The following is a 13,712-nucleotide window of genomic DNA, read 5'->3' as shown; positions in this document are numbered from 1 at the left end:
CTTTCTTTCTTTCTTTCTTTCTTTCTTTCTTTCTTTCTTTCTTTCTTTCTTTCTTTCTTTCTTTCTTTCTTTCTTTCTTTCTTTCTTTCTTTCTTTCCCATAATATATCAGTCTCTGTGTACAATTGTGTTATTTAGAATTTCTGGGATTCTATTTAAGAGCTATTTGGGGCTCATTTGAGCGTTAAGGTATGTAGATTATATGACAAACTTCCTGTGGACATTTTAGGGGACTTTGGAAAACTACATTTCGCATGATTCCTCTTGTAAAAATGGAGGAGACAGGAAGTGTGATGATGTAAGAGAGGGAATAAGACTCCTGGAGTCAGGAGGGGCGGTCTATTTAGTTACCTGAGCGAGCGAAGGTAGGAAAAGGTAAAATTGCTGATGCGTAGTTGGAATTCTTACAGGCGCGTGGTCGATTTATTCTATCAGCAATGGCTTTTATTAAAATACTATTTTCCCTTTTAATATCTGCCTTCATCATTTTTAAAAACAACACAATGTTTTCCTGGTTCTTCTCTTTTCACTCTGCATCAATTTCTGGAGGTCTTTCCAGTTCACATGGAATTTCTCCAATTCATTATTCCTTTCAGCACAATAGTATTCCATTATCATCAGATAGCACAATTTGTTCAGTTGTTCCCCAATCAAGGGACATCCACTCATTTTCCAATTTTTTGCCACCACAAAGAACACAGCAATAAATATTTTTGTACAAATCTTTTTCCTTATTATCTCTTTGGGGTATAAATCTAGCAGTGAAATGGCTGGGTCAGAGGGCACACAATCTTTAAAAAACCCTTTAGGCATAGTTCCAAATTGCCCTCCAGAATGGTTGAACCAATTCACAACTCTACCAACAGTGTATTAGTGTCCCAATTTTGCCACATCCCCTCCAATATTTATCACTTTCCTTTGCTGCCATATTGGCCAATCTGCTAGGTGGTACCTCAGAATTTTTTTTAATTTGCATTTCTCTAATCAGGAGGGATTTAGAACACTTTTTAATGTGCTTATTGATAGTTTTGATTTCATCATGTGAAAACTGCCTATTCATGTCCCTTGATTATTTGTCGATTGGGGAATGGCTCGATTTTTTGTAAATTTGACTTAGTTCTTTATATATTTAGGAAATTAAATCTTCGTCAGAGAGTTTTGTTATAAAAAATGTTCTCCCAGTTTGTTGCTTTCCTTCTAATTTTGGTTGCATTGGATTTGTTTGTACAAAAACCTTTTTAATTTGATATAATCAAAGTCATTCATTTTTTTTTAAAGGTGGAAAAAGCATAAATGTCTTTATTCAAGCAATCAATCAAGAGTATTTAATCTGAATATGAAAACTCTGATTAGAAGACCCTGACAGTCATTGGATGAGCTGAAGTAAACTTGTATAAGAAATATATTCATGTGGGTTGATCAGCCTTGATGCTCTGTATTATCATCATTGTCATCATCATCATCACTAGCTTTTATTATAATATTTTTTAAAAAAACCTTACCTTCCATCTTGGAATTAATACTGTGGAATCAATATAAGAACAGTAAGGGCTAAGCAATGGGGATTAAGTGACTTGCCCAGAGTCACACAGCTGGACAGTGTCTGAGACCAGATTTGAAACCAGGACCTCCCATCTCTGGGCCTGGCTCTCAATTCACTGAGCCACCTGACTGCAACTCATCACTAGCTTTTATAAAGCTCCAAATACATGCCAGGCATGGTGCTAGGTCTTTGCAAATATTATTTCATTTGACACTTACAACTATTAATAGCCCTGTTTTACAGTTGTTGTTTTTTTTTTTTTTTAACATTTATTAATATTCAAAGGGAAGGCCTTCTTTTATAGCCCTTTGAGCATGATTCCAAATTGCCAGCCAGAATGGCTGGATCAGTTCACAACTCCACCAGCAATGCATTAATGTCCCAATTTTGCCACATCCCCTCCAACATTCATTACTCTCCCCTTCTTTCATTTTAGCCAATCTACTAGGTGTGAGGTGATACCTCAGAGTTGTTTTGATTTGCATTTCTCTAATTATTAGAGATTTGGAACACTTTCTCATGTGCTTATTGATACTTTTGATTTCTTTACCTGAAAATTGCCTATTCATGTCTCTTGCCCATTTATCAATTGGGGAATGGCTTGATGTTTTATACAATTGCTTTAACTCCTTGTATATTTGAGTCTGTCAGAGTTTTTCGTTATAAAGATTTTTTCCCAATTTGTTGTTTCCCTTCTGATTTTGACTACATTGTTTTTGTTTGTACAAAAACTTTTTAGTTTAATATAATCAAAACCATTTAATTTACATTTTTTAATTTTCTCTAACTCTTGCTTGGTTTTAAAGTCTTTCCTTTCCCAGAGATCTGACAAGTATACTATTCTGTGTTCACTTAACATGTTCCCCACTTAGGCTTTAGTTCCTGGTTGTGTCTGCCTCCACTCAAGCCTCCGCAGTGCCTGCGCTCTGCTCAGCCTGCGCTCTGCGCCCTGCGTCCTGCTCCCGCGCTCAGATTTCGCCTGCTTTTTTTGGCTTAATGGGGTCCTAAGTCTTGCTGCTCTCAGGAACAGGTCCCGGAGCTGCCAATGACTCGATGGGTGCCCCAAACTTGCTCTATTTCTTTTTAGCTGGCTTCGGAGCTATAGATGTGTGTGGAGGAGTGGGGGTGGGGTGGTTGCTCAGCCCGCGATTTCATGAGGGCTGTTTCACCCCTTTATAGCATGGAAATGCCTCGATTCCACGTACCTTCCATGCTGTGTCCTGTTGTGGGGGTTCCTCCGTTCGTCTGGACTTGTTTTTATGTCCCTTTGAGGAGTTTTGTGTGTTTTGGTCAGGAGACGTTAAGAGCTGCTTCTTACTCTGCCGCCATCTTAACCCGGAAAACCTCAAAGTCATTCATTTTACATTGTGCAATGTTCTCTGTCTCTTTCTTGGTCTTAAATTCCTTCCTTTCCCACAGATCTGACAGGTATTATTTTATATTCACCTAATTTATTTATGATTTTACTCTTTATATTTAAATCATTTACCCATTTTGAATTTATCTTGGTATAGGGTATAAGATGTTGATCTAGACCTAATTTTCCTATACTGTTTTTCAAATTTCCCAGCAGTTTTTGTCAAATGTTGAGTTTTTGTCCCAAAAAATGGAATGGGGTTTTCTTTTCTTTTTTTTTTAACCCTTACTTGCTACTAAGTGTCTAAGAAAGAAGAGCTCAAATGGCTAGGAAATTGGGGTTAAGTGACTTAGCCAGGACAACACAGCTAGGAAGTATCTGAGATTAGGTTTGGACACAGGACCATCCATCTTCAGGCTTGGCTTTCTATTCCCAGAGCCACCTCATTGCCTCCATTTGGGGTTTTATTGGAAAAGATATTGGAGTACTTTGGCCTTTCCTTCTCTAGTGTGACCCCATTTTACAGATGAGAAACAAAAGCAAATAGGGTTAAGAAACTTGCCCCAGGGTCACACAGCTAAGAAGTATCTGAGAGCAAATTTGAACTTAGGTCTTCTGGTCTCCAGGCCTAGTTGTCTATTGTAAGTGTTAAAATTAATGGTTTGTAAATCTTTATTTATAAAAGATGTAGAAAGAGTGAACCTATCTAACTAAATATTGTTCCAGTGCTTGGCTCAGCCAGGACTTGTTAACCTTCAATCAGAATTAAACCTTCTCCAGAAGACAGGAAGGGAAAACCAGCTATCCATTCACCCAAGACAATGACTGAAGCCGAAGGTGTCTCCTGAGGCTGACTTTCTTCTTTGAGTTGACCTTGTTCTTGAAGCTTACTTCCTTCTTGGAGTTCACTCTCTCCTTCTTGGAGTGACTCTCTTCTTGGAGTTCACTCTCTACTAGTCTCCTTCACCAGACTACCTGCTCAGGGATCTTCATGGTTTTTATGGTGGTTTCCTGTCCCTGCTCCTTTCCATGGGGACCAATCACAATTTCCAAATTGTCTGAGTTGTCACCTTTGGATTTACACCTTTCTGAGTGTGTGAACTCTTAAGTTTCTGGCTGTTGAGTTTGGGGAAAAAGGTGGAGCTCTCCAAGTATCTTGCTGGCTTTTCACCTAGCATCAAGTAAGGTATGAACTCACTAAGTGGTTTTGAAACTTCTCCTGCCTACTTCAAACTTGTGTTGATTCAAAGTTATTGCCAACCAAAGTGTTAACTCCAACTAAGCAAAGAGAACAAAGGATTCCCTTTTCACAAGTGTGAACTCAAAGAGAACCAAGAATTCCCTTTCACACTATTCCCTATACCCTGCCATAGCAAATAGTACAACACCTTTCCCCCAAAATCATAGATTCAGATATGGAAGGAAACTTCAGAATCATGTATTCCAACCCCTTATCTTATGACTAGGAAACAGATTCAGAAAAATTATGGCCTTGCCTGAGGTCAAAGGAGTACTTTGAGACCCAATAAGAATTTGAATCCATGTCATTAATTCTATTAGTTATGTCATGCTACCTTTCAGGTTGAGATTCTTCAAAACTTGACATTGATTCTTGTAGACTTCTAGAAAGGATTATTAAAAGGATGGTTCCTGAGCTTACATTGACAGTACGACAAAAACATAATCATTGATATTTGGAATGAATTATCTTCTTTTTCTTAAAATCTTTATATTTATGAGGTAGGGTACAGTTAGGTAGCACAGTGGATCAAGCTCCAGGCCTGGAGATGGGAGGTCCAGATTCGAATCTGTACTCAGATATGTCTTACCTGTGTGACCCTGGGTAAGGCATTTAACCCCCAATGCCTAGCCCTTACCTTGGAACCCATACTTAGTAACCATTTCAAGATAAAATGTAAGGATTTTTTTTAAAGCAAAAAACTTTATATAAATGGGCAGAGAGCTTTATGTACATGTTGGCAAATTTTCAGATGCCCATTCTCACACAATGAACCAAGTACAGTTGAATGCTTAAAAATCATTTCTTTAGATATATTGATATTTTGGCAGCATTTTTAAAACATCTGGGCTAAAATAACTTAAAAATCAGTCTTCCAAAATAGCTGGTCATACTTTTCTCATTTAATGTGATCATCAAAGGACTCAAAATGATTGATGTTGGAGCTCTGTTAAACAAGCTTTGGTTTAAGAGTCTCTTTTGTATTAACTCTCAATAAAAGAGTTCCTTAGACACCTTAAATCCAGATTGAATTTTTTTTCCTTTCATAGAAATGTAAGTTCTGGAATACATTTTTTTTTCCAAAAAATAAATTTCATCCACATTAAAAATTTGTTGATTTGTCTATCTACTTTGCTTAGATGTTTTCTTCAAAACATCTGGGTATTTAGGTGCAGATTCCTATGCTCTGGCTGCCTCTAATAATTTAAGCATCAAGACATTTTTCTTAGAAAAAATTTAAATTAAATTTAAAAATTAAGAAAAAATAATAAAGAAATTTTGCTTAGTTCTTAAAGTGATCAAACTCTTTGCTTACTGGTTTCATCATTTATGTCATTTGTACTTTATTTCACTACCATAAATAAACTTGAAACTTGGGACTTGGTAAGAGGAAGACATTTTCTTTTCTTTTTTAATTTTTTTCAGTTACATATAGAAACAATTTTTGACAATTGCTTTTTTACATTTCAAAATTCAGATTTTCTCCTTTCCTACCCTCCTCCTAACCCTGGGAGGCAAATAGTCTGATATAGGTTATAACTGTACTTTCATGTAACACATATTTCTATTTTGCTCATATCTTGATAGAAGATATATATCACACATACAATAGAAATCTCATGAAGGATATGTAGTGGAAGATGGCATACTTTGATCTGCATTCAAATTCCAACAGTTTCTTCCTTGGCTATATAGACAGCCTTTTCTTCATGAGTTCCTTGTGGTTATTTTGGAGACTTGCTTTGCTGATAGTGGTTTAGTTTTTCACAATTGATCATTGTATATTTCGGTCACTGAGAATGTTCTCCTGGTTCTGCTCACTTCACTTTGCATCAGTTCATATAAGTCTTTCCAGGTTTTTCTGAATTTATCCTGTTCATTATTCCTTATGGCTCGATAGTATTCCATTGCAGCCATATACTACAACTTGTTTATACAAATCCCAAGTGATGGACAATTCAGTTTCCAATTCTTTGCCACTACAAAAAGAACTGTTAAAAATATTTGGTATGTTCTTTGAGGGAGACATTTTCTATTGCAATTTGCAGTCCATACAGCTAAAAGATACTCTATTTCTGCAATATGTTCCTTGTAGTTGCTTACAAACTACAAAAAGCTGGTGCAATTTTGTCTTTTTCTTTTGTTTCACCTGTAGGTTTTATATTATTCCTTGATTCAGGAATTCCAACATTGTCTAGTTTTAGAGTTCTTATGACCATGTTTATGTCATTCAAATATATTAGATTCCTGTTCTGATATAATAACAAGCCTCTTATTTTTTGCACTTTTAGCATTTCCGTAAGAAGTACTTTTCCTTCAGTCAACTTTATTAAGGGCTGTCTTTTAAAAAATTACAAAACTGTCAGAAATGTGGTATGCAACAGTATATCACATCTACATCTGACAAAGGGAAGTAGAGATAGACAATATGTTATGTTAAAACCATTGATTAGTTTGTGTGTGCCATTAATTAAATATTGGCTCATATTAAATATGACCTGGTATCATTTTATGATTCATATTACATCAGAATTCACATTATTTGAATTCATATCCATCATGACCTAGATGTAAAGAAAAGAGAAGAGGTATCCAGGACAAAGCCTTGGGGAGGAAGTGATATTATATATTTTCACTAACATGTTTAGGGCAGCTGAGTCCCTGATGAAGATCTAGCAAAGGAGATTGAGGTGTCTGAGACAAGAAAGAGGAGAACCATGTGAGAGCAGTATCATGACCTAGAGAAAAGAGAATATCAAGGAGAAGGCGATCAATAGCAGTGATAGCAAACTCAAGTAGAAATGGGGCCTCTACCATGAAAATTTCTATAAGCTGCATATTAGAAACCAACACAGTAATAATAGCTGTGTACTATTGTATTTTTAATTTATTTTGTTGAATATTTTCCAATTATAATTTAATCTGGCTCTGCTGCTCTTGGGAATGTTGAGGGCATAGCTATAACAAGCAGTGTGTTTGACACTTTTGAGCAACAGTATGGAAGGCTGCAGAGAGGTCAAGAGGTTCAAGACTGAGAAAAGGACATTAGATTTGACAGTGAAGAAATCTTTGGAAACCCTAGAGGTGGTCATTTCATTGTTAAATGTTGAAGACAGTTTCTATTGCAGAGAATTAAGAGTGACAGGAGAACAAGTGGAAGTACCCATTATCGACCCACCTTCTCCTGAAGTTTAGCCATGAAGGGAAGGAGAGATATAGGACATCAGCTAGGAGAGGGATGATTGGATCAAGGTATTTTTGGAGGATGGGAAGACATGGATGTGTTTGTAGGCTGTAAGGAAGCAGCCAATAGACAGGTTTAAATAGGGACACAATTCAAGATTGGACCTGTGATTTCTCTGGTATAGGGAGCTCCCAGGTAAAAAAACTCTCTCTACCAGTGCAAGTTGATCCTTTCTCTGTACCTTCTCATCTAGAGAGTTGCTCAGAACTTTGAAGGGTTCATTGATTTTTTTCAGGGTCATATAGTCAGAGCCTATTCTAGATGGATAAAACTTAAATCAGAGATTCTTGGTCTGGAGTCTGTGAAACAGAATTAAAAAATATACATATATATATTTTAGTACCCACATTTCAAGAAATTAATTTCTTTTGTAATCCTATATGTTTTATTTGCATCAAGACTCGTATTGTGAGGGCTGTCCTCAAACAAGTAGTATGGCAGTATCCTTGTGTGGTTCAAAGGGAGGCAGAATAAACATCTTTGCCCCATCACTCTTCCCCAAAGGAGATTTTAATTTTGGTCAGGAAGAGAAGCAGGCTGGGTTGGAAGCCATGTTTTCCTCTTCAGAGAGAGGGTCCCGGGCTAGAATTATATCTATCTGCTGCCCTAAGTATTGTTATTCTAGGGGATGTGATCAGAATCAATCCATCTCTAATTGCTATTTCATTATTGGAGGGAAAGAGGACCCCCACCAAGCTCTTTATCCAAGGCTTGATCCCTTCACTCCAAGCATCAATTCTACAATGAACTTAGCTGAAAAAAAAATTGATAGCAAAATGGAAATCAGAGAAGGTATATATATCTAGGAAAATATATATGCCAGATAATACAAAGTGAAGGAGCTGGCCCATTGAGAATGAAGTTATTCAGTTCAACCAAGAGAGAAAATCCTACATCTCATCCAAGGAGAAATTTCCCAAAGTCTCTAATGTAAAAAGATGGGATAGGAACATAGTGGAGACTGCTTCTCATGTTGTCCGGGAATCTTTTCCATCAGCAATCTGAAGCTGGGTGGGCCTCTGTCCTTTATCTCTCTCGAAACTGGAATCCAGAAGTGCCGCAAGCAACTGAGAACTTAAAGAGAACCTGAAGATATCAGCCATGCCTTCTCCGCTCTCTTCCACCAGTCTGGAGAGAGTACCGTCCATATCAGTGGGTTTGAGATTGGCGTTACATATTGCGTGTGGCTTTAAAATTGTTCTGAGAAGGGGCAGAGGGGCTTCACCAGACTGCCAAAAAGGGGTTCGTGACACGACAAAGTTAGGAGCCCCTGTTTCAGACGGAGTAACACAACTTAGACTTTAAATGTTTGATGAAGGGAGCAGTCTTTCTGCAGAAGGGGAGGTCTCTCTACAGAGGGGGCGGTCCCTCTGACGAAGGGGGCGGGACCACCAGAGTGGTCTGCGCATGTGCAGATGCAGATGAGCTGGTCAGGTTTCTTGCATAGTTCAGAAGGTAGTAGAGAAGGTTCGAGGGCCGGGGTGGAAGGGCTAACATGGGAGTGGTTGCGCCGTGGTTTTTTGTGTCTCTGGGCCTCCCGACTTATGGCTAAGCCATGACGAGTGGCTCTCATCTGTTCCATGTGGAGCATTCCCAGTCATCATTGAGCCTGCGGTTCCAGCCACTGCGGGCTGCGTTTCGCGAGCACTCGCTGTACCCGCCTCCGGTGGAGAACCCGTTCTTGAAGGAGAGGAACTACAGCCACTGGCACTGGTTCTGCATCGGCCTGGGTAGCGTGCTGTTGCTGCCTCTGCGCATCTTCCTCCTGCTCCTGATTGTCATTATCGCGTGGCCGTTGACCGTTGCGGTCACCGCCTTCTACCCGAAAAAACAGAGCCAGCCCCTACCGAAGTGGAGGAGGAGGCTCACCAAAATCCTGGTGCTAGTGCTGTGCCGGTCCCTTTTCTTTATTTTGGGCTTCCTGGTAAAGGTGAAAGGGGAGCGGGCTTCCTCCCTCGAGGCGCCCATCTTGGTGGCTGCCCCGCATTCTTCCTTCTTCGATGGCATCGCCTGGGTCTTCACCGGCCTGCCATCCATTGTGTCGCGGCAGGAGACCGCCCGCGTCCCGTTGGTTGGCAGGATAGTGCTGATCGGGCAGCCCGTGCTCGTGTCCCGCTCCGACCCAGATTCCAGGAAGAACACCGTTAACGAAATTAAAAAACGCGCTACTTCCTCAGGTATATGGCCTCAGATCCTGATTTTCCCCGAAGCCACCTGCACCAACCGCTCGTGTCTGATTACTTTCAAACTCGGAGCCTTCCTTCCTGGAGTCCCAGTGCAGCCAGTATTGCTTCAGTACCCCAACAAAGTGGACACGGTGACCTGGACCTGGCAGGGCTATTCTGCTCCCACACTGGTCCTGCTAACCCTCACACAGCTGTTCACAAAGATGGAATTGGAGTTCATGCCTGTTTACATCCCTGACAATGAAGAGAAAAAGGATCCTTCCCTTTATGCCAGAAGGGTACGGAATGTCATGGCCAATGCCCTACATTTGCCAGTCACAGATCATACCTTTGAAGACTGTAGATTGATGATTTCGGCAGGAAAGCTGACATTGCCTATGGAAGCTGGCTTGGTGGAATTTACAAAAATTACCCAGAAGTTGAAATTGGATTGGGATACTATCAAAAACCATTTGATTGAATATACATTGATTGCGGCTAAATCAAAAGGAGGTTCCATCGGAATCGAAGAGTTTGCTAATTATTTAACGCTTCCAATTTCAGATTCCCTGAAGCAATTATTTGAACTCTTTGACAGGAACCATGATGGTACTATAGACTTTAGAGAATATGTGATTGGGCTCTCAGTCCTATGCAACCCAGCCAACACAGAAGAACTTTTAAGGTTGGCTTTTAGGCTTTTTGACATTGATGAGGATGGCTATGTAACAGAGGAAGAATTTGCCAGAATTCTAGAGGCATCTTTTGGCGTGAGAGACCTTGATGTTTCAGCAATCTTCCAGGAAATAGCCAAAGAAGATTCAAAGCACATTTCCTATTTTGAATTTAAAAGTTTTGCTCTGAATCATCCACAATATGCCAGATTGTTTAGTACTTACTTAGAACTCCAGGCAAGCCACGTGTGTCCATGCCCAAAAGACAATAAGTTTACAGGATCAGGTACAAATAGCATAGTCCTGGCTTTAGATCACAGGGTTCTGGAGTCAGATAGCACAGTCTCCCCTGAAAATATTGGTGAACCTTGCCCAGACAAAAAAAAATACTTAAAAACACATTTTCATTGTGAAAAACTCTAGAGCTTTTACCTTAGTCTGTACAGATATTGATTGATACTTAAAATGTGCTTGTAGAATAGCTTATTTGGGCCTTTTGTAATCAACTTTCTCATAAGAAAGGCTAATGATTGCTGTAATACATCTTGGGAATAGACAAATTAAGAAGCAGATTTACAAAACATATTCATAGCATATTTAAGTTTTGAGTAGTCCCTGAAACCTGAGTGGAAGAGTACTTAATGAAGTATCTCAACCACACCCCCAATATACATTGGCAGAGTTATCTTAAGATTATTGTACTTTATAGAAAGAACTTCCCTAGTATTCTTCAAGCCAGAGGGGCCTCAAATAGATAGGCTTTCTTCTACTTCAGAGCATAAATAAAACAGAAAGCTATCATTTCAATTTGTTGAAACAGGTACATATTCCATAAGGCTATGCCTTCTGTCATTACTAAATGATAGAATAGGGAACACAGACTTGGGTTTACAAAGGAGAGGCCTTGCATTCTGATGAAGGCCTTGTGTACTTTGATAAGGATACTTGCCTAATGCATCATTACCAATGAAGTTACTGAAAATAATGCAAATGTGCTAGGAGCAGGCATCCATAATGGACTGATAAAAAGGCTTTCCTTATTTTCATTTCTTTTTAGAAGAATCGGAAAGATGACAGTCAAAACTGCTTAAAGGAGAAGTCATTGTACAAGGTTCAACAGCGCATCATAAGCTGCAGAGAAGTTTGTGCTAAATTTGAACTTCATCAATTCAACAAAAACAAAACTGCCACAAGTGAGAGGACTGCTAAAAACAGGTTAACATATGGCACCTACTCAGAAGGTTATAGATAATGTTCTTTTCCACTCAATGAAAATTCATTAAGCACATCTTTTAAGAAGTCAGATTATGGTGGTAGTATTCTTTAAGGGAGTATTTTGTCTTTAAATTTGATTGATAAGTGTCATGAAACACATACCAAGAGTTGGGCCCTGGGACAAACTGAAGTAAGGTGATAGCATCCTTTGTCTTCAGCTTTCTCTTCATTCCATTCAACTCTTGCTTCTACCCTCCAATTCAGTTGCGTAATGCCTTTATGATTTCTCTCTTCCAGTCTAATAACCTGATAGAATTCTTAATACTTGAGCCTGAGGCCAATAAGGATCATATTCATTTAATAGAGAATAAACCCTTCAAAAGAATGAAATCTCAGCAGTAGATCTCCTTGGGGGAACATTTCCCCACCTTGGGTATTTATCCTTATTCCCTTCCATTTATGCCACATGAACTTATTTTGCCTAAAAATAGGATTAGTTCTGGTCACAGAAATTAACCCTATTGTCAAAGCTCAGTTCTGCTATTTAATCCAGAGCTTCAGACCATAACCCAGTCACCCCTTCTGAGCTGAGAGGAAAACAGGCTAGAGGCCACAGGAGTAGAATGGGTAGGATTCTGTCTTTAAGATTTATTGTACCACCATGACCGATATTTTTTTTCTTTCATATACCTAAATTAGATTTGAACTTTATTTTCAATTTGAAACATAGGGTATTTCAAAGGTATTTCTAAGTAACTTGTTCTAAAATCTGCATGGGCATCATAGTTTAAGTTTTGCATTTTGGGTCTTCAATTTTATTTTGTAACAATGTGGAAAGTACATTTCCTGTTAGATACCCATTTAGGTGTAATGTTTTCAATTTATGCACGAACCAATTATAAATGTTTTTGAATTAATATTTAATGATTAATTTGGATTAACATTTAGTACTTTCAGTCAGTGAACAAGGATTTAAGTTCCTAATGTGTGCTAGACCCTGAAGATATAAAGACATGTGAAACTACCCTTAATTTTCTGGGGCTTCCGTTTTTATTTACCCAGTACCTCTTTCCTTCATTATTACAAACAACTAAAAATTAATAATATGGTTTCATTTTCCAGAATCAAAGACTCAATTGGAATATTTTATTTGGAGAGAAAGCCCTTTCTTGGCCAATTTAATAGGTGGTATTTAACCCTGATCTCCTTTGTTATGAAGCTGACTCCTAGCATTACACCCGCGCAATTTTCAGAGGCCAGAAAATTCTCATTCCATTACAGTGCGTAGTTGTTGAAGGAAACTTGCTGTTTTTTCCCCTCCTCTCCACTGACCTTTTCCCCTGGGAAAGTCAATAGATTAAAAACCTAGCACTCTTTAAATGACACGGGTTTGGCCGCAATTTCCCTCCCCCATCAGGAGACCCTTCCTGTCCCCTAGTCCTCCTCACTCTTCAGGAACTTTACAAGACGTGGCTACTCCAAGTGCCCCCTGCACACTGCCTTCTTGGTGATCGGCGAGGGAGATTCCAATACAAGGGTCCCACAGTCGGGCAGGAATGATTCTCGGGGATGATTAGAAAGGGAAGGCATCACCGGACTGACTCGGGCTGCACTCTTTTATTATGGGGAGCTCCTGCTTTATTCTAACGCCTTCACTAAACAGTCCGAGGAAGCACGTGCAATCTCCTCCCTAACCCGCAGAGACCCGGAGAACAAACCCGAGGCACGCGCCTCCCCGGCCGGCTAACGGAAACGATTTAAGCGACGACCAATAGGGAGACGCTCTTGCTCGGGTCCCACCCCTGAGCCCCGCCGCTCGCGGCAAAAGTAAACAGAGTTAATACGCTTGCGCCCGAGGGAAGAGTCACGGGAAGCAGCTGTAGGAGACTTCTGGGGGCCCTCGAGGTCTTCGTCCCGGCCCGCTTAGAGTGAGGGCGCATCTACAAATTGTAACCCTGTTGGACGCGTCCCTCGCTGGCTTTGGGGAACGTCTACATCGCCGAGGCAGCAGTATCCCGGGGTCTGACCGGAACCGCCCCCTTTCTTCAGGCTGCCAAGGTGCAGGCGTGCGGCCCGGCATCATGGCCCGGTGCGGGGCTAGCAGCACGGGTTCGCAGGGGGCCCAGGGGGCTTGCAAGAAGGGAGTGGCTGAGCGTCGCCGGCTGCGGGCCCTGGTGTCGGAACAGCTGAGCCAGGATCTCCTCAGGTAGGAGGCGGCAAGAAGCCCGGTCTAGCCGGCTCGGAGCATGCGCGCTGGGGCGGCCTCGGACCCTAG

General features: G+C 40.2%; 2 protein-coding genes across 2 annotated transcripts in view; both read left to right on the top strand.

The window, feature by feature from the left end:
- Positions 1-8,938: 8,938 nt before the first annotated feature.
- LOC123245842 (lysophosphatidylcholine acyltransferase 2-like) lies at positions 8,939-13,010 on the top strand. Its single transcript, XM_044674838.1, has 3 exons — positions 8,939-10,468; positions 11,280-11,437; positions 12,893-13,010. The coding sequence occupies exons 1-3, from the start codon at positions 8,939-8,941 to the stop codon at positions 13,008-13,010; spliced, it is 1,806 nt and encodes a 601-aa protein (XP_044530773.1).
- Positions 13,011-13,518: 508 nt separating this feature from the next.
- BTBD8 (BTB domain containing 8) overlaps positions 13,519-13,712 on the top strand; it is a 159,779-nt gene continuing 159,585 nt past the window's right edge. The window contains exon 1 of the mRNA XM_044674836.1: positions 13,519-13,643. Within this exon, the coding sequence (XP_044530771.1) occupies positions 13,519-13,643 (125 nt within the window). The remainder of the gene's footprint in view (positions 13,644-13,712) is intronic.

The sequence above is a fragment of the Gracilinanus agilis genome, chromosome 4 (genome assembly GCF_016433145.1).
Source record: "Gracilinanus agilis isolate LMUSP501 chromosome 4, AgileGrace, whole genome shotgun sequence".
Lineage (NCBI taxonomy): Eukaryota > Metazoa > Chordata > Mammalia > Didelphimorphia > Didelphidae > Gracilinanus > Gracilinanus agilis.
Note: the sequence above shows the minus strand (reverse complement) of the source record. Positions and strands in the feature narration are given on the sequence as shown.